The 25,826-nt window shown below is 41.0% G+C and overlaps 2 protein-coding genes across 2 annotated transcripts; one reads left to right on the forward strand and one right to left on the reverse strand.

Annotated features, from left to right (window-relative positions):
• Nucleotides 1–222: 222 nt before the first annotated feature.
• c8orf82 (chromosome 8 open reading frame 82) lies at nucleotides 223–2,502 on the reverse strand. The gene is made up of 3 exons (XM_022236278.2): nucleotides 2,201–2,502; nucleotides 1,846–1,894; nucleotides 223–1,666 (listed from the first exon to the last, which is right to left on the reverse strand). Exons 1-3 carry the CDS (start codon nucleotides 2,387–2,389, stop codon nucleotides 1,182–1,184), a joined length of 723 nt encoding a protein of 240 aa, XP_022091970.2. The 5' UTR covers nucleotides 2,390–2,502; the 3' UTR covers nucleotides 223–1,181.
• A 98-nt stretch (nucleotides 2,503–2,600) lies between these two features.
• On the forward strand, nucleotides 2,601–25,826 carry katnb1 (katanin regulatory subunit B1). The gene is made up of 16 exons (XM_022236244.2): nucleotides 2,601–3,019; nucleotides 6,437–6,567; nucleotides 7,092–7,209; nucleotides 8,304–8,404; nucleotides 9,315–9,440; nucleotides 10,045–10,160; nucleotides 10,722–10,793; nucleotides 11,656–11,860; nucleotides 12,217–12,377; nucleotides 14,709–14,842; nucleotides 16,301–16,599; nucleotides 20,786–20,953; nucleotides 21,657–21,733; nucleotides 23,248–23,322; nucleotides 23,815–23,928; nucleotides 24,271–25,826. Exons 1-16 carry the CDS (start codon nucleotides 2,992–2,994, stop codon nucleotides 24,401–24,403), a joined length of 2,058 nt encoding a protein of 685 aa, XP_022091936.2. The 5' UTR covers nucleotides 2,601–2,991; the 3' UTR covers nucleotides 24,404–25,826.

The following is a 25,826-nucleotide window of genomic DNA, read 5'->3' on the forward strand; positions in this document are numbered from 1 at the left end:
AGGGAGGAGAATAAATCGACTGTTTTAAAGGTTTTTCTGACAATGTAGTAGCAGTCTGCTTCAGCTTGGAGGAATTGAGTACAAGTATACTGGTGACAAGTCAGAGTCCAAAGCACCAAGTACATTTAAGGCCGAGTACTGGGCTGAGTCCGAGTACCAAACTCCAAGTCTGAGTACATGTACACACACAATACCAAAAAGGTGAACACATCTACATGAATGTTGCTTAAAACAATTGCTTTTACCAAGTAACTAACACTTTCAACTTTGTGACAAATCAATGTATTCTCTGTCAGTCTGTGTTTTTCTATAAAAAAACAATTGCCAAAAAAAACAAATCGCCGATAACTGGGTAGACACCAGGACTAAGAAAACTATTGAGATATTTAGGTTGAAGAATAATGAAAAGCATGGAACACTGTGTCTGTGAAAAACAAAAGAAAAAAATAAAGTGTGATAGGATTAAAACAATTTCCTATCAGAATTGTCAAAAAATTCAACGATGAAAAAGCAACATAAAATTGCAACAAAGCCTCTATCAGTGTCAGTCCATTTGTTGGCACCACGGGAAATGATGCCATGCTCATGGAGCGTGAGCTCATCTCATATCAGCGCTACAATTTCCGATAGTAAAAGCTGTGGAGGCAGAAACTAGACAAGCAGAAAGGTTCCTTGTACAAACAGCACGGTAAACATTCTGTATGCGTATAGTAGACTACAGAGTGAAATGGCTGTGTCACATTGTGTAGCGTTCAAGGTCGAGCAATGCAATCTTTGCTTGTTACCTAGTGCCTGAAAATGTGAAAACGCTATCAATAAAAAGTGAAGTACTTGAATACTTTTCTCCTGTACAATGATCAAGTACTGAGTAGTACACCCAAAATCCGAGTACTGATAATCGAGTGCAGGCCAAGTCTGGTGTACTCAAGTTGTACATGAGTACGAGTACTCCAACACTGCCTATGGTACATATGTATGTCAGTGGCTTAGCATTATCAGTGAAGAATTCTGTAAAACTCAAAAGGGCTTAGATCAAAGAGTACTTAGAGCCCTGCACTTCCAGAAGTGATGATGAGATAAAATATTGGAGGTAGTTTAAGTCAGCTGGATGATGAAACAATGCAAAGCCCCTGGACATTTGGCACACCCAATTTTTTACTGGTAATTCTGATCCTTTCAAATCACAAACCGGTTGCTTCACTCTCTGCACTGTCCACAACAGAATGCAGAATCTCATTGGTAAGTTCCCATCGTCGGCCGTTCCAATTGAAGTGGGTGGGTGGGGCGTACTCCCCAGCTTCTCCAAATTCAAAAAACGCACTTATTTCTATCGCAACACTGGACTTGATGAGTCCAACCCCTCCAGTCTTCTTGGGGGCGGGATGATATATCCGCCCACTCTTGGGTAGCATGCACACCTTTGCTGGTTCAAACTTAACTGTGAAACTATCAGCGTGGTTGCAGACCAGGCGGTCAGAAGGTGCCTCCTCTGATGTGTCCAGGCCATTCTCCGGTGCAAGGATTTTGGTGAAGACTATTGGTCGGTCATCACACCTGACAAAGTTTCTCTCTGCCCCACATGGGGATAGGTAGGGGAAATTACCAGCATACCGCTCCATGTTATTTAGCTTGAGTCGCTTGAAGAAGAATGCTAAGAACTTCTTATCTGCCAAGTTAAATAAGAGTGACCCTCCTTGAGGACTGAAGCTTTGCAAAACTTTCAATACGACATGATTTGCGAATGTAACAAGATGAAAATTTTATGCAGAACAAGTATCGACTGAAATTTAAGCATACATCAGAGTACTGGTTGACTGAATTCTCAATGAATTGTCCAAACCTTACCTTTGAAACATGTGATGAAGTTTTTGACCTTGGTGTCATCCAGAAATAGCTGAAATGGGAAAATTATTTGAACTAATACAAAAGGAACAATGAAAAAAATGAAGCATTGAAATGTCTTGGGTTGAAATATTTCCAATCTCACTAGTCTCACAGTTGTCAGTTGGAGAAGGTCTTATGTAAATTTAATTTTAAAATTCTAAAATTAATTAAAAATAATTTAAAATTTTAAAAGTCAGAAGGGAGTACAATAAGGTATAGAGGAATAATTAAGTTGCACTTTCCTCCATGGTTACACATGACATTCGAGATTCGATTCCTAGCATTAACTAATAGTGTGAAATCACAGAAATGATACCTGTCCTTGATGGTCAATGAAGTAAAAATATTCCCGCACTTTGGGCTCCGGTGATTGGCCCTGTACATAACTAGCTTTACAAAATTGTCTACTGCAGGTTGAAAGAATTCGATAAGTATTGACAGAAGTTTTCCAAAACATCGTGAGACGATTTCCAGCTGAAGTACATATGTACATGTAGGCCAACATCTGTACACCTTGCCATAGAAGTAGACATGTACATGTACGTGGAGGAGATCTTGCACAGCCGATCGGCGCGGCACCGGCCCCCACGGCTTGTTTTGGTTGTATAATTTCAACTTTGACCTTTCTTACTTTGAACTTTGCCCCCACCCAGGTAACCAATGGTTCGAAAAAAGCTCATCTTTGATTGGTTTACCCTAACCTATGGAGTATGCAATCGATGGTTTTGAATGTAATGACAAAATATAATTTACAAATTTATGCTGACATTCTTGTATGTTTTCATGGCTTTGTAACATAAATCAGGGGTATTAACAATTTTAACTGATTGCCTGTGCTTATTGATCATGATCAATATTGAACAAATTTGGCCAATAGAATCAGCCGTTCTTCTGAAGGAAGTCGACTGTCACCAACGTCAAAAGCATCATATTTTTACGATTGCCGATCCCCATGCGCAGCATGTCGGGCGAGTTGCTGTTAGGAATCACAGAAAAAAATAAGGCAAAGTTTCAATTTAGCTGTTGATTGTGACCGCATCATAGGTTTTCTAATTGAAGGAGTAGGCCCATTTCATAATCAAGGACGACCGTGAAGTTGCACTGAAAATGACAACGAAACGATCATGGAAACTTCGTAAGTAGGCTAACCATCTGTATGATCTGACCATCCTACATTACTGGTCCTCGATCATGTCAAGAACTCTAACGCTAAGTCAGTAACTCCGTGATAGGCCTACATGTACTCCGTGTGACTTAGAGGAGACAAGGTTTACATGGTGTCGTAACGATATGGGGTTTTGGAATCGATTTTTTGTGGTGAAATGGTTCATAGCGGTAAGAAAGCTTTTAAATTACATGTAAATTTAATCAATTTTAATTTTCTGCGAACATGCCAAAGATACCCCCAAAATTAGGGTGTTTAGGCTAGCTCTAGTTTAGGTAGATTTTGACAATATTTAAGCCAAAAACCAACATTTTTCTACCCAAGTTCGTCGAAAGATGACCGCATCACGCCATTTCTTTTCGTGTCTGGTTACCTGACCCAGCCATTGTGGATATACTGAATTCCATGTTCCACAAAAGAAACTTCATCCAGGTCAAGGAACCAGACTACATGCGCTAGTTTTTCTTCCTTCACAGCTCTTCGTCACGTCATTTATGCTGCTGTTTTACCCCATAATTTCCCTCAAAATCCAAAGCCCGTCTCTCTATTCTTCCTGATATGAAAGAGGACATAACCACCAAGTTGTTTAAGTAAGTTGTTTTGAAAAGGTAGACTTTGTTTCCTTATTATAGGAACAGGATGCTAATGGTAATGATCACCAAAATTAGTAGTAAAATTATGTGCCGAGCTCTGAATGTAGCCGCTGCCTCTATTCAAAATAAGCCCACAGGTTGGGGCTTTTTGTGAAAGAAATACCCCGAATTGAAAACTACATGGACCAGTCCCAAATTTGTGATTTATAGAGATACTTGTATCTCCATGATCCCTCCTGATTATTATAACAACCCTGTGGAATCACAAAACATTAATGCGCTCATGTGCAGAAATCCAACAATTTGGAGGAGTGCACCCTTTAACGTCACCTCGAGGGGTGGTTTCGCCATAAAAAATGGCCCAAATGGACAAAATTTATCCAAGATACATGTAGGGAAACCAATTCCAAAAATTGAATACACTTTCGGGTTTTTCTAAGAAGAATAATACAGTGTGATCCGTTGCCACTGAATGTGGCAGTGTTTTGTGCTCCATGACAACATTTTTTAGTGAACAAGAGGGAAAAATCAAACATCTTCAACAAAATTGTGGGACACAGAGAAGAAAAACTTCCACAAAGAGGATGAACACACGGAATGATTGATGCAAACACCCTAATTTCCGTTTCCCCATCATCTAGAAGAGGGGCTTTTTTGAAGAGAAAATGGGGGGAATTTCAGATCCTTTTCCAATTATTTTAGGATAGCACAGTCAATAAGCCCCTCCAAAGAGACAAAGTGTGCATTCCTGTAATATTTTTCTGTAATTGTTACTGGTTTGATGGCTCCCGAAGACAGAAATGCTCATTGAAGTAAAAAAAACTCGTACCCCAAATGAAAATCCTCAGAATTCAACTCCCATCATACAAAAATTGATGGTATAAAGTTCAAATTTTAATTTTGATGAAATAAATTTTAATAAATATTATAACAGTTTTGTCCACATGACTGGAGAACGATGAGAAGAGACTCAAGTTGAAGAGATTGGGAAGTGGAATAATCAAGAAAAAGGGTTGTATACCTGGAGAAAGATGTGACAAACATTGCTTCGGGATGTTGTGTTTAGTCCTTCCTTGCATGTTACTTTTTCAACGCAGAAAATTTGATCTGAAAATTCCCACAGTTTTAAAGGTAGTGAACACCATTGTTTTTGGTGTAATTTCACAAGATTAGCTGATTACGGTGTGTAATATTCACTGCAACATACATTCCACTGACTTGTTTTATGTTGGAGCCAACTGCTTTGTGAAAAATCGAGAAAAACAGCGCAGCTCTTTCAACTCTTAAATCAAAGATCTTGCAATATATCTTGCATAAAATCTATGGGTTATAGGGCGTTCGTGGTAAGTGAACAACATCCGTGGGGTCAGAGTGGGAAACAGTCGCGACAGATTCTCATTTCCTTAAAAAGGAGCAGTTTTCAATGGCCAGGAGTAATCAGTGCATTTACTTTGGAGTAATGCACCTCTTCGATTGTAGCATTGCACATTCATGAAAACTTTATCCAGGAACGCAGTCAACTTGTGTCTGTGACACTGAAACGAGTAGGTCTACATGTATGATAATGCAGGTGTGTTTGAGCATGCTTAATGACTGCACTTTCACGTCAGTTTACACGGCAATGAAATGCTAAAACTTCATTTCTAAATTCTAGTTGACTCCCTAATAATCAAAGATTGTATAGCACCGCGTAGTGGTCTAGATAGAGAACTTCACCGGGAATACACGTAAAACGTTTTAATCGCATGGGCCCCATTTGAGCAAGAGATACACCTGCGCAGTGCACATTAATGCACAGGCACAGGCACCGCGGCAGGCACATGCACCTAGTGAGCCTGCACCTAAGCATCACTGTGAACCACGGTGGCGTATCGCTCGCTCAAATGGCGCCCATGGTAATTACACCTTTTGGGCAGAGTTACCCATCTTGCGCCTTTGGCGCTGTACAATCTTTGCTAATATAATTATACACAAAGAGGAAATTATGTCTTGAAACATGGGCGGTTTAATGTGTGGAAATCATACTTATTTTGTTGATGAAAACCTCTTTCACCATTCTGCTGTTTCTGGAAACAGCCACCATTTTTGGATCATACCATTATGCTATAGGGGTGATTTTGAATTTGCAAAGTTTTTACATCAAGAAAATCCTTTCCTTGAATAAAATTTAACTTCACACAGATCTAATTTATATCCTACTCTACACCTTACACTCAAGTTCCTATAATTTTAGTTTACAACGCTTTTGATGAATTTCTGTCGTGTAGTTTTAGCTGCTTTTATGTTTACCCATTCATTAATGGAGACTCCCATAACATCTGCGAACACTACACACAAGAAAATTGGCATCTGTCAAAGAATGTGATATGCGAAGTGAAATGAACTCCGATACAATGGTCAGCTGACCATTGTAAAAAACAGAACAAAATTTTTGTTTTCTCGAAAACTACAGCATTCTGGGCGGAAATATTTTACAGACTGATTGAGGCTGTTACACACTTCCTGTCAAGTGAGATATTTCAGGATTATATGGTAGTCCGATTTGGGTGATTTTACCAATGGTTTACACTTTCTTTAATCAAGTAACCACAATTTCACTAAAATAAAGATAAAAAGTGCTGAATAAAGAATCCCAGGCCCAAACAACAGCCATTCTTGTCCTGGGCTGGCCCATTCAATGCTAGATTAGTACAACTAAACAAATGAGCTTGTGCGACTTCATTCAAGTTTTTATCCAGTTGTTGTCAATAAAAATATGCCTTGTGACTGAAAAGTTCCCTTTCTGGCATTGCAGAAGAGTTTGTTGCCCATGGGGCCAACGTGAACTGCCTTGCTCTAGGTCAGCAGAGTGGACGTGTGATGGTGACCGGTGGAGATGACAAAAAGGTCAACATGTGGGCAGTGGACAAGCCCAACTGTATCATGGTTAGTTCATTGTGCTTTGCTCTGCCGTCAGCCTTAAATATGCTGATTTCACTGTCCCTGGAGTAGTGTTGAGTTCCAATGCTTCCATAAGTCCAAGTTCAGGAGATTTCCTTGCCTGTGAATGGCAGAAATGGCATGGGTTCATTTTTGTATTAATTCAGCTGAAAATTGGCACCCTCCTCCTGCAAAATTCTTCAAAACTTTCAGTGGATTTTGAACGATTTGGAAAGGATAGAAGTTAAGATGTTCCAGGTATAGCATGACCCAGTTTGAAACAAAATTCGTTTTAACTTTTGGTGTTTTTTACTTCTTTCTCATACAAAGTGGGTATAGCTGTGTAAGCACCACAGTACACTAGCAAGACCATGTTTGAGTTGTAACATAATGCAGTGGTCTTTGCCTTAAATGATTCAAGGTCCCCAAAAGGTGTACATACATGTACCTGACATTAACACCAGCGTCTTGAATGCTGTTTAATGGTTTACAAACTTTTCATTCAGTTGGATTTATTTGTCTAATTTCAGAGCCTTTCTGGCCATACTTCCCCCGTGGAATGTGTCAGGTTCAACAGTAATGAAGAGCTTGTGGCCGCAGGGTCGCAGTCTGGCTCACTCAAGATTTGGGACCTGGAGGCTGCCAAAAGTAAGATGGATTAATTCCAACTAGTGTTTGGCATTAATGAATAACACATTCACTCCATGAAGCAAAAATCCTTGACTGAAAATAAAATTGGGATCGTTCACCCAGCCAGATGCAACAGATCTGTGTGTCTGTGAGTTTGTTTCTGCATGCAATTGGGGACCCTGAACAATAGAGGACAATAAGGTCCCCGATTGACAGAGGGTCCCCGATTGACAACTGTGTACAAAACATATGGGTGGTCTTCTAAAAAAGTTAAAGTACGAACAATAGAGGAACAATAGGGGGTCCCCAGTTGCAGGCAAATACACACTTGGATGTGTGTGTAGGGGGCCTTTGGTTGTTGCACAGCTAACAATAACAGCATAAAACTACCCAGCCTAAGACAATGGGATCTTGTACCTTTGAACAATGCCGCTGATTAGGCTGGTAACTTGAGAGTTTAAGGTTGTTTGGCCCTGGTGATAGTTTACCTGGTGGATCTTGTTACACTATGTAAGCTTCTCATTTTTCAGCTGTTGAATGTTTTTGAATTCATCAGAACTTCTTGTAAGTTATCCCTTGGCAGGTAGGATTCAACTTTATAATTAAAATGAATATCTATACCAGTACCATATTCCTGCTATTTTAATAATAACTGTTGATCTACCGAATGCTTCCACGCCCAATCCTAATACATGTAATGAATGCTGAATTTATCAATGCATTAACCTATTGATGCGTGGGTAGTGGTCAGAAGTATGCGTGTGGAACGTTGAAAGTTTATCCTGCTTGACCCCAGGGAATATCTTACTCGCTGCTTGTTCAAATTACATGTATAACTCGTCTTATCAGAACCGTAACACTTGCTGAGTACCTGTTGTTTCAATTTGTTTTTGAATGCCAAGTGTTTCAGTATGCCTTACACAGGAGAAAGAACTGTAAAACATGGACAAGTTTTCCCTTTGTCTTTCACATTGGGAACAGGGAGCTTTCTGGCTAGGAACATTCTGTGTCCAACATGGAGGGGAGACTCTCTGAATTTTAAGACCCAAGCACCCATCTTTGTCATAATTTCCACCCCCCCCTTACATTTTCCGTTCTCCCTTGTCTGCCAGTTATCAGAACACTAACCGGCCACAAGAGTAACACAAGAAGTTTAGACTTTCATCCCTACGGAGACTTCGTGGCGTCAGGCTCAGTGGACTTGAACATCAAAGTAAGAGTTTCATCCTCAGACTAGACCCCTGTCCTTTTGTGTGTCAAGGTGTAAATGACAGCCCAAACTTTCAAAGCCTCTTGAGTTGTATATTTGTGATCACACTGTCTATAAGTACATGCGCAATTCCTCCCTAATAAGCAGAATGCTGTGCTGTGATAGTTTATTTTCTTCTATTCAAACTTTATGATACATGCATACTTTTGAAGCCCACATATAGTTGAGGTTTGGAGCCTACTCTAGATGAGGCTTGTGGAACATTTTTGTAAATGATACAAAATGTGGGAACTTTTCATGTGTGCAACATAATGTTTGTGAGTTTGTTTCTGCATTCAATTGTGGACCCTGAACAATAGAGGACAATAAGGTCCCCGATTGACAGAGGGTCCCCGATTGACAGAAGGTCCCTGATTGACAACTGTGTACAAAACATATGGGTGGTCTTCCAAAATAGTTGAAGTACAAACAAATGAGGAACAATAGGGGGTCCCCAGTTGCAGGCAAATACACACTTGTGTGTGTGTTTGTAGAATGTGTGCAAGTACTGGGAAATCTGAAGGCCAGTTGTCTGTTCTTGTCCCCATCATAAGCTTGACCAGTTGCATTGATGCAGTTCTCGTGGCAGTCATACATGTGTGTAATCCTTGTATACATGTAAATGCTACCAGAACAACATAACCCTCGTGTTATTTAAATTTGTGGTAACAGTGTAGTTGTCAAGTTCATCACGTGTCTTTATAACTCAATCACAAGTTATCACGTACTAAGTCACAAGCTGTTCAAATGGACAGTGACAGCTAGGCATTTTTTGGGGGGGGTCATTCTTCAGTCCCTGTGACCAGATTTGTTCATTCAGTTGTAAGGATCGATATTAAATGGAGCATTTTGTGTTAATATGCTTTTTTGGCAGTTGTGGGACATCAGGAGGAAAGGCTGCATCTTCACTTACAAAGGCCACACTGGGCCCATCAACTGCATCCGCTTCAGTCCCGATGGACGTTGGATTGCGTCGGCATCGGGGGATGGGCTTGTTAAGGTCAGAAACTCTCACCCATCAAGCTCAGAAAAAAAAGTCTGTCTGGGCTTGTCACAACCAGATTCAGAGCCATGTTAGGCTTTGGGTTTGTTCTCCACTCATGAAATGTAATAAGCTCAGTTATGCTATCTGAGCTGAAGTGCACCCTCACTGGTGAAATAAAGATAGATGGTGCTAAGTTTTCCAACTGGGTTCTTGCACGTGTTCGGTGTGCACACGACAACCACACATTCCAAACTTAATTTGTTGCGCATACTCAGCGTGCTCTGCCTCAAACGCGCATAAACTTCTGCACCTATGAGGTGAGAAAGTACCAAAGGACTCTCAATTTCATTTCAAAACACGCCCTCCTTTGTCCCTGCTCGGAGCAGATTGAGTCGCAATACTCAACGCTGTCTGAGAGCTTTCAAGAAAATAAAAGAATCTCACCCTGGTCTGGATGGGACTTGAACCCTTGATCTCCCCACTTCCTAGTTCAGACGTTTAACTATTTGACCACTGAGCTTGTGGCTGGTACAAATGGGGCATTGCGGCAGTGGGTACTGCAATTTGACAGTCCAGAATAAAGAAAAGTGGGAGTTGATATCTGTTTGGTCAATTTCAGTTGTGGGATCTGACTGCTGGCAAGCTCCTACATGACTTCAAGCTGCATGGAAGTTCCGTCAATCATGTTGAGTTCCACCCCAATGAGTTCTTGCTAGCTACAGGAAGCGCAGACAAGTAAGACTGATACAAACTGTAACTTGATCCCACCCCCCTCCAAGAAAAAGTTGTCAAGTAACTATTAAACGGCTCATGAATTAGATATTTTTGTTTTGCTTCGTCTTTCATGTCATCTGAGAAAAGGGTAGGTTGGCTTTTTTGGTCTTTTTTTTACTGATTCAGTGTGCAGCTAAGAGAGATCAGGTGGCCCTTTTGTTTCAAACACTTTAAAGGGGACTAGTTGTGTGCATAAGTAAGTACTTTTATGCACCACATTTATGCAATGCACCCTATTTTCTATCTTTTATTTCCAATTTCACATATTCCAAACATCTCCCCCCCAAAAAAAAATATTTTCGTCACTGTTGCTTGAATTTCTGAATTTCTGTCCTCTGTGACTGTGACAGTGACATTTTTGCCAACATTCATTGCACATTTTGGGACAGGGAAACCATGTGCTCACTAAGATTGGATAATGGATCGCCTTTGTTAATTTTCTTCTTCTTTTTGTCCATGTTAGTGATATTTTCCTGTGAGATTGCTACACGTTGCCTCCTTTCTTCCCATTTTGCATGGCAGGACTGTAAAATTCTGGGACTTGGAGACCTTTGAACTTGTGTCGTCTACCGTTCCCGCTGCTTCCGACGTTAGGTATGTCAAAGTCTATTATTGGTGCATTGTAGCCCAACCACGTAAGTACTGATTAATATTTATCTCCAAATCATCCTAACATGGCCAGTTTCTGCTAAAAGAAATGATGAAATTTGCCATTTTATTGAAAAATTCTCATTGTGAAATTTGATAATACATGAAAACAGACTTAGAGTGTTTCCATATCAATGTACGTAATCTTGAATTGATTTACTGGTTGTGGGTATCACAAGTCAGTATCATCAATGACTTCCTAGTATTAGTCGGTATCACATATATTTTCTGAATCACTGTATTGCTTGACTCAGCTTAACTTAGTGTTCCAGCCTTAAGGATGCATAAACAGACCAATCCAGCAAGCCCCCCCTCCAACCATACACCCCTGGGCAACACTGACACAAGCAACTGTACATCCATGCTTGTCATACGTGCATGCTCACACACTGGACTTTTGTACATGCATGTGCGACACAAAATCACAGCTGTGATTGGTTGGACTCATTTGGGCGGGGTCAGTGGATTTACCTATTTGTAGCAGTTGGTATGAACTCGATGTACAAGGACCCACCTCCTGTGAAAAAAGAGAGAGGTCGGGGGACGCTGGCTTCCATTGGTGCCACACAATCAGTATCAACCAATGGGTTTGCACACCATCAGATAAAAATTGGTTGTGCATATTCTGTGCTATGCAGGTGCAAACCAGTGTAAGCAGACACCGTGCTGGCTGCGGAGTATATAGTTGCCAGGTAATCAAATGGCGTCTGTCGTCCACGCACAGATCAATGACGAAAGGAGGGTGACATGTCGTATTGTTGGCATTACAGTTGAGCTAAGTAGAATGACATTGACTTTTTCCCCCCAGGGTGCTCGTCTTTCACTCCGAAGGGAGCTACCTGTACAGCGGCAGCCAGGACATGCTGCACGTCTTCGGATGGGAGCCTGTCTGCTGCTTTGACACGTTCTCCATGGGTTGGGGCAGGGTAGCAGACATGGCTGTGGCCTCCTCTCAGCTAATCGGTGCTTCTTTCAATCAAACCAACGTGTCTGTGCATATCGTGGACCTTGAGGTAAATGGTGCTTTGCAGAACCATAATCCATTGATTTATAATATTTTTGTTTTCTGTTGTATATATGAATTCACAACTTTATCATAATTGGAAAATGTAACAAGTGCGTTTGGGTTGATAATTGGGCATTATCATGACGAAATACAGCGATAAGATATTTCAAGCTGTTTTTTGGGTTCAATGAGATTTGATAATAACGAGAACATTTAGAGCAGCTTGTACTAAAGAAGTCCATTAAGCATTGGATGTTAAATATCAAAATATTGCATCAGTGACTGTAGAAGCTATGCACAGTGAGTAAACCTTCATGTATTTTACCAATGCCAAATTGAGGTATCAAATTAAATTCCCTACAGAGAGTCAACAAAACCCGGGGAGTTTCGATACAGCAGCTGCAGCAGGGACAGCAAGCGGGCACCAACCAGGGGCAGAAGCCAGTATCCGCTGCGCCGTTGTCAGCCAGTGGGAGGCGGAGCTTCATCACAGACAGACCCCCGACGACATCAACGAAGCAGAGGTCAGTAAACAAGTGTGGATTGAAAGGTTAAAGTGCATGTTTGTGTTTCAATTAACTTCATTTTCTTACATCAATTGCTATTTTCAAAAGTACCCTGGTGCCTTGTCAGTTTTTGTACTGAGGCAGATTTTAGTACTTAAGACCAAAACTCTTGATGTCATCCGAGAGAAAAACCTCAAAGTTGCATTGATTTGTGAACAAGAGACTGCTGTAATCTTTTGTAATGTATTTCACAGTCCTAAAATTCCCTTTCTTTTGGTGATTTGTTGTTGCACAAGTAAATGACAACAGGCGAACAAGTAACCCCTTCTCAGAAATTTTAAGAGCAACTTTATGGCTCACAATTTTGTTGATTTGAGCAGTGAATAAAAAAGCCTTTCATTTTAGCTGTTGGATTTTGTTGGGTTAAGCAGGGTGTGTAGAGAATACCTGAAAGGGGTTGGGTTTAAATTAAAAAGTGTGAAAATGAGTAACAAATAAGCATTTTTAGAGTTGAATTTGAATAAAATATGGTACACTGAGTTTTCGGATTGCACATGAACATAACAATTGGAATTCCCCAAACTAAAGACACTCTTGCTATCCCTCATGATTCGGGCCAAGCTTTTGCATAGTGACCACCATCTCTGGAATGGACCGGTTCCTTTGTGCCCATCTTATCCATTGAAAACAGTGTATTGGTGCCATGCGTCTCTTATGTAACTAAGCAAAAGCTCGCCCCGAACCACGAGGTATAGCAACAGTGTCTTTAGTATGGAGAATTCAAATTGTTATGTTCACGTGAATTTAAAGAACTCGGTGTAACAGATTTTATTCAAATTTAGAGTTACAGGCCTTCCAAAGAATCTTTTACTCTGGAAATCAACAGGAACCTTTATTTACCATTGATGCCAAGCTGAATGATACATCAGTACAAAAAGCTCAGCTTGCTCTGTTTGATGGAAACTGAAACAAAATGACGGGGGAAAAAATGATGTTATGCCTCATTGCTGCACTTGTATGAATCTCTTAACATTATTCTTGCAGCCATTTTATCAGTCATTTTTGTGTTAATTTCCATCAGAATGGGTAAACTAAGCTCTTTTTCTTCATTGGATTGTATGTGGACTAAGTTGTGTCATCAAATTAACCACTACCAGCCGGGGACTCCGAAATCGGAGCCGTATGGTTTATATGTGTGGCCGGGGTCTCCGAACTCGGACAAAGGAAACAGGGCCCTGTAGCAAAAGACCGTACTCCGAACAAAAGACCAGGCTGCTGGGCATGACCGGCATTTTTCACTCTCAAAAGTGGTGATAATCCAGCGTTATTTTGAAACCGTATACCAGGGTTTGGGGTATTTAGAGCAAGCAGATTACCACCGGGGACAAAAGCTCTCCGCCACCGCAGCGATGAGCCACACAGCACCGCTGCATGCTAATCTGGCCCCTATTGAAAAGAGGTCAGCAGTGCACTGAGCCAGGTTCGTGAACAAAAGACAGTTGTATAACACCGCACAATCTGGGCTCTGTTTACAAGGCTGCAGGCCTGGCTGAAATATTCGGGCGTCAATGAAGGTCACCTGTCAACTTAGAGTAGTGCCTGAAGATTACTCCGTGCAGCTATAAACGACTGTTAAATGGAATGATGAATTGTTGAAGGATTTTGAAAACGGAAAAAATGATAGTCATGCCGGCCCAGCATCCTCAACGTTGAAAAATGCCCCAGCCCGAAGTGGTTAAAATCCCTTCCCCAGACCATCAGGGGTAAGCCTGCCTGGTATCTTGAAAAGGATTGGGACTGTGGATTGAACCTACTGGGCCTGCATTAACCCCACTTGGACTCTGTTTCACACTCTGGCTAAGTTGGGACCTGCTAATCCTCTGGTCTCTACTCCACAGTTAATTAAGCCCATTGGGCCAAATAATCCTCCAACAATATCCGAACCATCTGTAATTGATGTGACACCTAAAAAGGTTGAGGGTTCCCATAGATTTCTGTTTGCAAGATTCATTGAAGGGCTTTTCTACTCAGAAGTATTGCTGGTTACTCATGACTCATAATGCACTTTTGAGGTGTTTCGGGCTGAGCATTTGTGCTCAACGAGGTCAGTAATAAATACTCAAACCCATCATTTTCTTCCCAATAACGTACATAGGAATCCCTTCCATTTTTGGAAGCGTGCCACTGACGGTAGTTTCTTTTACCTGGAGCTGGTACTTATGCACAGCAAATTGTTGGGCCTTCCACGCAGGATGTGAAATAAACTGCTGCAGTTTTTGTGCTGAGGGAGGAAGACAATGGTTTAATTGTTGAATCACATTCTTCGTATGTTGCCCACTTTTTGCAAAGGGAGCCTGAGATTAAGTCAGAGGCACAACGGGATTCACCGACTCAAGACGATAAGGAGGATGACTCTGCCTCCTCCGCGGACATCAAAGACCCGGTTAACTATGACAGTATATTCCACCCCAAGAAGAGATTATGTAAGTTCAGTTACAGGAGAGGAATGTGATCTTTTTTGACGTCATATGCAAATTTAGTATTCCCTCAGTAGTTTTTGTGAAAGTTTGGCCACTCATTTCATCAGATGTGACTCCATGCGTTGCTTACACACAGCAAAACAAATGCTCATTTACTGATTTTGTGCTTAGTTTTAACATGTCAGCCTTGTTTATGCATTGCGTGAGAATACACATGCAGATATGCCAATAGCCACACAAAAGCCACACAAAATTTCAAGCATTCTGTTGGTTTGCGCGCAAACATGGATGCGCCGAGCAGGCTTCACTTTGAAAAGCAAGTCAGTGCTCTAGTAACTATGGTAACTTCATATCTCCGAAGAAGTGAAATTTCCAACATTCATGGATGTTCCACAGCTGTCATTGTATGTACTTGCCAAAGCTTTCTGTAACAAAATTTAGGCAATGGATCACTTTGATTTGTAAAAACTTAGGGGAAGAGGAGTTGTCAAACATGTAAGTACATTTACCTACATCTGAAAGCCTAGTTTTGGAAAGGTGGGCAACTTTAAGTCAACCCAATTAGATTTGCTTCTCGTTGGCTGTTGGATTTAGTAGTTGACTGTAAGGTGTAGCCTCAATTAATAGATACATAGCATTATACCTTGGTACCAGGGAGCCTCAATTAATAGATACATAGCATTATACCTTGGTACCAGGGAGCCTCAACTTGGCACCAGGGAGCCTCAATTAATAGATACATAGCATTATACCTTGGTACCAGGGAGCCTCAATTAATAGATACATAGCATTATACCTTGGTACCAGGGAGCCTCAATTAATAGATACCTAGCATTATACCTTGGCACCAGGGAGCCTCAATTAATAGATACATAGCATTATACCTTGGTACCAGGGAGCCTCAATTAATAGATACATAGCATTATACCTTGGTACCAGGGAGCCTCAATTAATAGATACATAGCATTATACCTTGGCACCAGGGAGCCTCAATTAATAGATACATAGCATTATACCTTGTTACCTGGGAGCCTCAATTAATAGATACATAGCATTATACCTTGGTACCAGGGAGCCTCAATTAATAGATACATAGCATTATACCTTGGCACCAGGGAGCCTCAATTAATAGATACATAGCATTATACATGTAAATGCACACTGTTGTGGAATTGCCAGAAACTTAATGTTTTACTTTGCATATTTCAAAAGGTCTGGGTGAAAGGATACCATTGTAATGTCTTAATATCAAAGAAAAATCATGAGAAAAGTGTTGTTTGGACAGTTTTATTATACTTTTCAGTGACCTATCCAAACATCATTTCGCAGGGAAAATGTTTTAGTGCCAAAAACCCTTATCCGTGACAGTATGAATCTTCACTGCTGTCTATTTTCTCCACTGGAAATAGTTGTGCGTACTTTTGATGGCATCTATGTTCCATTTTTCCACTGCTTGTCTAGCACGGTCCCCAACAAGGGGCCAACCATTCCCAGCCCCTCTGGACGACCAGCAGCCTGTCCCAACGCAGCCTCCTGCATCACAACCCAAACAAACCAGCCAGTCACCGCCAGCCCCCGCGCAGCCCCAGCCGAAGCCAGGAGCCAGACCACAACCTACAGCAGCAGCGGCACCAGAACCGGCCCCGCCTCCACAACGACAGCCAGATGCTGCACCGCAGCGGGCAGCCAAGGCACCGGACACCATCGTACCCTCAGACAGACAGGCACCTGCAGGCTTGGACATGAACGCCTTCTTGCCGGTAATGTGTCTTCGTTTGAACTTTATTGTTAGGAATTTCTTAATCCGTGGAGATGAGTCAAAAGTCACTAGAGCCACTTTTGGAGTTTGAGGTTTGTATTTGAAAGAGCAACCCGAGCTCTTAGTTCTGATGCATCACTCAGTTTGGCATCCTGGTGAGAATGGACACTCCATGGAAGAAAATCTTGAGAATCCCTCCTTACTTATGTTGTGCAAGATTCTAGTATAGGCCAGTAATTCCAAAGTGGCCCCAGCGACTGCTGTCTCATGTTCACAGGGCGGGTCACATGTGCTTAGCATGGAAAGTTTTGCTCAGCAAAAACAAGTTATTGGCCAAAACCCCACTGAGTGTGGGTTGCTTGTGATTGTTCCTGACGAATTTATGCTCAGCACATTAATTTGATTAGCAGTTTCCTCTGCTCAGCAGCTAAGACACTTGGCCCTCAGTTTTACATTATCGGGGCGAATACAGGAGGCAAAGCCTAGCCTGTACTTCTCTGCGTGGAGGTTAGATAATCTCACTCTTTTGCCTTAGCACAGGGTACTTTCACATGCATGTGTAATAAGTTCAAGATGATTCTGGTACCATAGTTTAGTAAAAGATCACTAAAGCTCGGTAAGCACCTTGACAATATTGGACATGTTTAAAATCATTGGGATGATTAGAATGGGATATTGGTGGCAGTAATTCAGGAATGTGTAGACCCATAGGGTAGCATAAAAAATGAGTTATAGGTGGAACACCCGAGACCCCTTCTGAGCAGGTGTTGTGGGCTTTATTTGACTTGTGAAATGGTGTTTGTATTTCAGTAATATTTGATCGTTGGGCAGATTTTTCCCTTTGGCAGTGTGCGTGACTTGCAACCCAGTTGTACTAAATACGGTCAATTGTGAAGCTAGAAGCTCGCTTTGTGAGCTCAATATTAGTGGTTCAAATCGTTGTATTTGTCATTTTTTTTTTCAAAGTGTCAACAAAGAGTTGAAGTTTTTAAACACCAAGTGCAGCATAAAGGGCATCGTGCAAAATTGTGTGTATATATTGCAATTGGTCAATAGAGCTCTTGCAGCTAGTACTTGGTAATGGTTCCTTTAGCATTGCAAGGAACCATTGAGAAAACATACAAGGAAGCCCCCTGTTGTGAAATTTGCACCAATTATCATTGGAAACTGTGTATCTGGTCTGTTTCTTTTGTCGTGTCACAGTTGCATTCCTTGCTGTGCACAATGTGGCCCCAGTGTCAAACCAAAAAAATCCAAAGAGATTTGCTGTGCACAATGTGGCCCCAGTGTCAAACCAAAATAATCCAGAGATTGGCTGTGCACAATGTGGCCCCAGTGTCAAACTGAAATAATCCAAATGGATTTTCTGTTCACAATGTGGCCCAAGTGTCAAACCAAAATAATGCAAAGAGATTTGCTGTGCCCAATGTGGCCCAAAATAATCCAAAGGGATTTGAACGTGGGCCTTGGTGTATATTGTGGTGTGTAATTACTAATACCCTTCTCAAACAGAAGAAGTCACTGTTACGAAATATGGACCCTGCATCTCTGAATATGGCGTGCAAAAAAAAAAAAAAGAAAAAAGAGGAGAAAAGGAATCAAGCCAAAACAAGTGCAAATGGCAAATGTATTGACTAATCTTTTCATTTTGTTTATTCGTAAAATGAAAACACAAACAAAAGCAACATACAAAATTACAAAAAATAAACCAGACATTTTAGCACATTCCAGTGTGCTGTTGCCATTTACATGTACCTTTCAAATAAGAAAGGCTACAGTGTAGTTGGTCTTGGTTCCGAGATGTTTTTATTCTTATTTTTCTCTCCCCCCAACCCTTTCTGCCCTTTGGGAAAACATTGTTTGGCCCTGCACATCTGCAAAAGTGAGGTTTAATTGATTCCACGACGCGTCCGATTCTGCTCTGGATCATGTTTCACCACTGAGTGTTGATTTCATTAGATTCTTGGCTTGCAGTTTTGTTAGCACGGCACTTCTGCTCCATTCTTGAAAGCTGTATAATTGCCAAAAGTGGGAGAACTGCAAAGATTAGTGCATTGTGAATTGGATGGCTGAGTAAAAAGTAATATTATCTTGCATGTTACAGTGAAAAGGTTAGAAATGGTTATGATCAATTGCTGCATGGATACATGTAATTCCAGAAATTAGGAATCCAAAAGTGTGACAGTTTTGTGTCCCTATTACATCTGAACTTTGCTATTTGACTTGGAAATATCACCGGAATTGATTTCAAACTATTGCTATTTGTTTGGCCGGTAATTTGCATTAATTCATCACTTTTGGAAATTCATACCAAATGATATGTCAGATGTGACAGGGACACGAAAAAAAATGGACCCCTAATTTCTGGAATTACCGGTATATTTGACAAAGTGAGAATATCAAGAACACACACACACACAACAGAGAAATCTAGAATTCCTGTACTCTCTTAAACAGTGAATGATAAAAAAGGTGAAAGGTTCAGTGTCTGGGTCTGTGACAAGAATGTGAGAGTACTGTCCTCCCAACCCCATGCATACCAATGTCTATGCATTCCTAGTTTTGACATTTTAACCAGGGTGTGCAGTCGGACTGTAAGTACGAAAGCCTCCCTCGTGGTCATGCATACTGCATGAGCAGCCTGGCCGGGTAATGATCCAACTTCAAGCCCCAGTGAAGTATGTCCAAAATGCCAGAATCCTTAAGCAGCAGGTTGCTGGGGCAGGTGCATGACACATTCAATTCACCTGGCTGCAGAGTCATCGAAAGGAGTAGAAAAAGCGAAAGATTGGAAATCTGCCCATGTTCATTCTTATGATTAAAGCCCAGGCTTTTAAGTAGCTTATACTCCTCTGAGAAATCCATTCAGGATTAAGTCCCACAGACTGGGTCTTTGGCTCTCCAGGTATTTTGTCCTCTGTATCTGCATGCGTCAGAAACAGCATAGATGGACATCTTTATGTACTGGAACTATGCAGATGAAAATCAGCTGTTGCTTTCTGTTGTGGGTAGTTCCAGAAATTAGGGGTCCAAACTGTGACATTTTTGTGTCCCTGTTACATGTAACCTTTGTTATTTGACTTGGAAATATCACCGGAGTTGATTTCAAACTATTGCTATTTGTTTGGCAGGTAATTTGCATTAATTCATCCTTCTTGGAAATTCATATGTCAGATGTGATAGGGACTGGCAAAATAGTGGACCCCTAATTTCTGGATTGACCCTTGTACAGAATTCGCTCAAGATTCTGTAACTCAAGCATAGCCAGGTGCTTCCTAGTTTTGTTTGCTTGGGTCCCACCAGTTAAATTATATTTCAGGAGTGTTTGTTTTGAGTACAAATTACGTGTGAAAGTGTAAACAGATAATCCCTAACATCATGCATGTCGTTAGCTGTTAATTACTATTGTTTGTTTTGTACATAGTGTTGACTATTGTTTGTAGCTATCTCCACCTTGATTTTTACCGAGAAATATGTGGAGAAATTTCAATCAAATAGTTTTTAGGTTCTGGCTCAGTGCTGTTTATCAGAAACTCACTGATAAGCTTCTTGCTCACGTAGCCTTTTGCTCTGGCCACAGTGTGCTGTAAAAAAAATTTAGCTGGTTGTCATTAGTTAAAGAAAACTACATGTACATGTACAAACATTTATGACACAACCAAACAGAAGGAGACAGGTGTCATCACAGCAGCGTTTGAGTTAACTGCCCGTACGGAAATAATTCTTTCACATTGTACATCATTTAGCTGGGGAGGAGATGTGTTTCTGCAATTTTGTGAATGTGCCTTGTGACAACTTTCAGAAGCTTTTATTCTCAATTTTGGGAAACAAATGCCATTTCATTTGGGTAAGAAGGCGCTGGTATTATTTCATAACACAATAGAATTTACCGTAATGCATTATTGATAGTGTGGCATCACTGGAACTTCAGTCATGCCCAAATGGTATGGCTGTGGCTGGCAATAACACAGGCACCTATGAAAGCCATTGCCAAGTGGCAGCAGCTGCTTCCTATGGGTGTGTGTATCACTATTAGTCGACTAGTCATAGCCAGTTTATTGAGATGTGGCTAGGACCTCTCCTGTGCCCACAATGCCCGTTTCTTGTCTGACGATGTGCCCGTTACATGCGCTGTAAAATCTGGAGCTTGGCATTGACCCGTGTTACCGATCTTTCTCTGGTCACAGCAAAACATGCGGGGGGCAGGTGGAGACCAGAAGAGCCGAGCCAAGGAGACAGAAGCGGAGGCGCTGGATTCGTTAATGAGGGGCCACAGCTCTATGTGCGCCGTGCTTACCAGCAGGAACAAGAACTTGGATGTTGTGCGGGCTATATGGACGGCGGGAGACATTAAGGTGAGGGGAGGCTTTGAACAGGGATCCCTGTCATGGTGCTGCTAAATGCTCGGAAGTGTGGGCTTTGGAAGAGGTGATGGGAACCAAGCACTCATTAGTGTCAAACTGGTAGTTGAGTAAGGGGTTTGATCCCAGGCACTTTCGTACTGGTTGGTAATATTCATCCATTTCCTCCGGTTTTTCTTGAAGTTCTTTGATTTTGTCCAGGTGGTGTTTACCTTCCGCCTTTATTCTCCTTTGTGACTCTCATATTTAGAAGAGATATCTGACCCGTACAAGAAAGGCTTGTGTTTTACCCCAGTCATCATATGTATTTGCATAGAGATGTCTATCCATGAGGTCAAGGAATGTTTTGTGACATTTGGTTAGTTTGTAGATAAGTTAAAATTTGTCACTCAGAATAACAAAATTGTTATTTATAATTTTAGTTGTCAGTGGAAAGCTTGTATTTTTTAGAATGTTCCAGAGCATGCAGAACTTGTGCAGCGTGACATTTTAAATTGAAGAACAAAAATTGTTGATGCAGCGGGGACGTTTTTATCAAGTTTCACTAGTTTTTGCACCAATTTTCCCCCTTGTAGATAGCTGAGAACATGATATGTTGTTCCTAACGAACATCAAGGAAATATACATGTACCAAGAAAAATGTAAGCTGATCTGAAACACCAATTAATTTGTAAACAATTTTTTGTCAATATTTCAGACTGCCGTAGAGTCTGCCGTCAACATGCGAGACCAAGCAATCATTGTAGATCTACTAAACATCATGAATATTAAAAAGTGAGTACAAGTTGTCATTGTTCACCTCTGCTGAATTTTCCCATAAATTTGGGTCTTTTTAAAAAGGGATTGGGGAGGGGATTTTGTCTGTGCCTCTTGAGAATGTAGAAATGGTCGTAGAGAGCTGAAAAGTGTGTAAAAGGACCTGGTGTAGAGCTCTTTGTTAGAGGTAGTGTGTAGGATTTGCATGTACTGCAATTTGTCAAAATTAGCTGATTTAGGGGTTTGTGATTTACTTTGTGTATCATTTCAAGGAACTATTTCATGTTTTGAGTTCTCTGCTTTGAGGGAAATGGAGCACTCAAAGCGCAGCTCGAGTTATTTGTCTTGCAAAAATTCATGGGCCGCAGGACATTCCTGAGTGCCTGGATGGTGCACAGCATGTAACGTCGATCTACTGACTAATTATAGCCCTCGAAAATGCATTTTTTTCCATGGCTTTGCTAATAGTGGTTGGCAAATTAACCTTCCAGTTTGTGTTTCCTCTTCAACACTGCAGCGCTGCGAATTTGTCGAATAAACACCGTGCCATCATGCAGTGAATTGACTGCAGTCATCACAGTCACTGTGCCACCAAAACGCACCCGTATATGGTACATATCACTGTACAGGTACATGTACACATGCACAATCGTTTGCTCTTTACATGTAGCCTCCTACATTGTACATCAGTCAAAAATCATCCACATATCGTCAGTGCCCATCACTTTAAAAATTAACACATGCGGCAACTATCCTTCGAGCTTCCGGCCGTCAAAGCTCTGCTGCGCTGCACTTGCAGTAACCAGTGAGGTTTGGTACCCAGACACAAGGGTATTTTACAGTTTATTTGTGTACGCATTTTCCCTTGTGTGGAAAGGTGCCCTGCTAAATGTACAGCGTGCTTAATGCAAACACGAGTTTGTACATGTAGATATCCGTAACAATGGAAAAAAATCATTGCACAACACCACGTAGCTGTATACTTTTTACCACTTTATATAAGCTTTTGTGAATTTGCTGACTGCTATTCTTGGCGATGAAAAATGGACCCTTTCATTTCAAGAAAAATGTATCTGTCCATCGGGCAATTTGTCCCTCATTTTAAAAATGAAGGACAAAGGTTTCTGCTTTCAGGCAAGTAACTTGCCTGAAAGCAGAAACTTCTTGTCCCGGGCAATCAGACAACTGTTAATGTTGAGGCCTGCTCGTGTTCCAGCTCATGCAACACGCATGGGAAAAGTTCACATTTTGGACCTATCTATTGTGGAGAAAGGGACATGTTCTGGCAAGAATATGTCTAGTGTCACAACAATCCATATTAAAATGATAGCAAGAAGTCAGCAGAAAAACTTCTGGAGGTTCAGTCTGATGAAAAACAAATGTGTTGCAACAGTAGAGAAAACGTAGGTGGGGGAAATTCAGCTATTACGACCAGGTTCTTTAGGTTTAATACTCTTAACTCATTGGACGAACTTCATAAACTTAAATCAACTATAAATGCTTTTTTGTCCTCTCTATATTTTTTTTCACAGGTCATTATGGAGTCTAGATTTGTGTGTGATTCTTTTACCTAAAATCAAGGACCTATTAACTAGTAAATATGAAAAGTAAGTAAAATGTGCACATTTTTCTGTCTCCCATCTTACTGTATTTCACTGTTCTTGTGGTGAGATATTGTTTTGTGTGTTAAAGTGCTCATACATTGCTTCATTTGTCCTTTGAGCACTGATTGAAAGATTGCTGATGTCTTGTTTACATGTAATGAATTCTGGTGATCCAGATTAACAGAGAGTACCTTTATGTACACCGCTCTTATTTTATCCCCCCCCCCCAAAATCTTGATTTTCATTATATTGAAGTGACTCACTAGACCCGAGTTAACTTTCATTAAATATGAGATAATTATTTCCATGATAATCGCTGGTCGATGGGTTGGGTAGGGTTAAGTCTCATTAAGTATTCTTTAATGATAGTGCTGTTTTGCTGATAAATGTTATATTGAGTGTATGATGTTCCTTGCAAAGAAGATAGGGTACTATAACCCATAATAGATCGGAACACATCATTTTGTGATATTTTGCCCTTTTTTTTCTTTCCAGCTACGTCCATTGTGGGTGTGCATCACTGAAGCTGATTTTGAAGAGCTTTACTAGTCTCATCAAGTCCAACATCAAGACGCCACCCTCAGGTGTCGACATTTCCAGGGAGGAGAGGTCAGCAGTGTCTTCAATTTGGAGGGGTTTGCAGGATATTGCAAGTGCTATGCTAAGCTGAAAAAGAAAGAGAAGAGACAGCCAGTCATGGCGGAACAAGTGACTGGACAGAGCATCACCAGAATGTTGACCTCTGAAATTAAAAGGATATTTGGAATTACTCCTGTGTTTGTGTCTGTTCTTTTCCAATTTCTTCTTGCCTTAAGCAAAGTTACAGTCCTGCTTTTACAAACAGAGTCAGCTTGTAGCATGTTTTTAGAGTTATTGGCCCATTGGGAGGTGTGTTGAAATGTGGTTCACTTGATCGAATATGTGATCTTTCCCTCTTGTTGGCCTTTTCAGATACCAGAAGTGCAAAAAGTGTTATGGGTACCTCCTGGCAGTGAGGACTATCGTGGAGGACAGACAGCACGCTGCCGGCAAGGTTGGGAGCACCTTCAGGGAGTTACAGCTGTTGCTAGCTCAGCTTGACTGAGGGCGGAATTCACTCTTGACATCTAGCCAGTTGCCCCCCTGAGACTCATGCACCTTCCTTCGTTTCTCGTCAGCAATACGTCTTGTTTTTTTGTTTTTTTATTTGCCCTCGGCCATCCACTCAGTTTGTCTGATGCATTCTTTGTTTGGAAAAAGGAGCAAGATGGGGCAGTCTGACGCTGAATGTTTCCAGTCGAGAGTCAGAAGTCTGTTTGTCTCCGCATCTGACCATCGCTGCTCGGTCATGCATGTCACCCGTGTTCTGACAGCAATTTACTGAGGAACTTGGACTCGCTTGAAGTCAACTCTCATTTGCTTATGCTGTTCTGCCAAATTGTGCATTGAATAAAAGTGCATGCCTCCCACGTGGACTACTTAGGGAACATTCATGTCGATTTCATGCCGAGACAAATTGCAAGCCACTGACATCTTTACAACCCTCAGGTTGTGGAGGGAAAGTAAATTGCGTTGATAACTAGCACAATGTTTGGTTCGAGTACAGGATGGCAGGCATATAGTGCTTTGTGTGATTGTATTTTTTCTATATTCTGTTCGTGGACCAACCCTCAAAAGTATTCCAATTTTACAGTTTTGCTCCTTAAGGACCCAACCCCAGTATTCAAAAGCTCTGGTTGGGCTCCAATTTTGTGTAAATAATAGTGTGTTTTTTATTCGTCCAAGTCTTGTACTGTTTGGGGCAAAAGGTGTCCGGATGTCATAAACTTTGACTTCATGGATGCATGATGTCATTTGCTAATATTCACCTCGAACTCATCTGTCCAATTCAGGCCTTTGTTAGAGAACATGCAAGGCACATTTAGTGCAGTTTGTTTGTTTTTTTTACAGGGCAACTGATTGGATGTTATGTTTCCTTTTTATCATGCCCAGCTGATCTCTTTCAGGTATTTAAAATATGTATTCTGTGCCTTACACACATACCATTAAGTTTTGATTCGGAAACTTGGTTTTGGGCAAGCGATAATTCCATGGACCTGGAGGTCCATTTAACTGTAAATAGTATGTCTGGTAAGGTTACACTTCTCATAAAGCCAAATTCAAATTCAGTAGTTTATATGACCTGAATTGTGCGCAAAATACTGCAGCAGTGTGTTGTGGTGTCACCTACCTGCAGCAATATTTGTTAGCTGAATTCTGTGTGGAGATTTTGCTAGGACTCCATATCATTCTAACCTTGGAGATATACATGCCATATTTGTCAATGTATGCAAATTTGTTCATAGAGAATTTTTTTAGCACGTATAAGTAAAATATGGGCAGTAGTGAGGAACGTAAATCTTATGTTATCAGAAGGTTTTCCAGTCCCAATATTTATTTTACATGTTTGTCACTTTTTCGGGGAGCGTCTGGAATGCATCACGTGTGATGAAATAACAATTCCGTCTGTGAGGATTTTTTTTTCAGTA

This window comes from Acanthaster planci, linkage group LG06 (assembly GCF_054643075.1).
Source record: "Acanthaster planci isolate LZ-2023a linkage group LG06, COTS_SCS, whole genome shotgun sequence".
Lineage (NCBI taxonomy): Eukaryota > Metazoa > Echinodermata > Asteroidea > Valvatida > Acanthasteridae > Acanthaster > Acanthaster planci.

Excerpts from the sequence above, each read along its gene's own strand:
- c8orf82 (XM_022236278.2), bottom strand. The coding sequence starts at position 2,389 with ATGTTGGCCTACATGTACATATGTACTTCAGCTGGAAATCGTCTCACG. Across the intron at positions 1,895-2,200 it reads TCATTGACCATCAAGGACAG|CTATTTCTGGATGACACCAA; the intron begins GTATCATTTCTG and ends TTCCCATTTCAG. Across the intron at positions 1,667-1,845 it reads CTTCATCACATGTTTCAAAG|ATAAGAAGTTCTTAGCATTC; the intron begins GTAAGGTTTGGA and ends TTAACTTGGCAG.
- katnb1 (XM_022236244.2), top strand. The coding sequence starts at position 2,992 with ATGACAACGAAACGATCATGGAAACTTC. Across the intron at positions 16,600-20,785 it reads ACATGAACGCCTTCTTGCCG|CAAAACATGCGGGGGGCAGG; the intron begins GTAATGTGTCTT and ends CTCTGGTCACAG. Across the intron at positions 23,929-24,270 it reads GACATTTCCAGGGAGGAGAG|ATACCAGAAGTGCAAAAAGT; the intron begins GTCAGCAGTGTC and ends TGGCCTTTTCAG.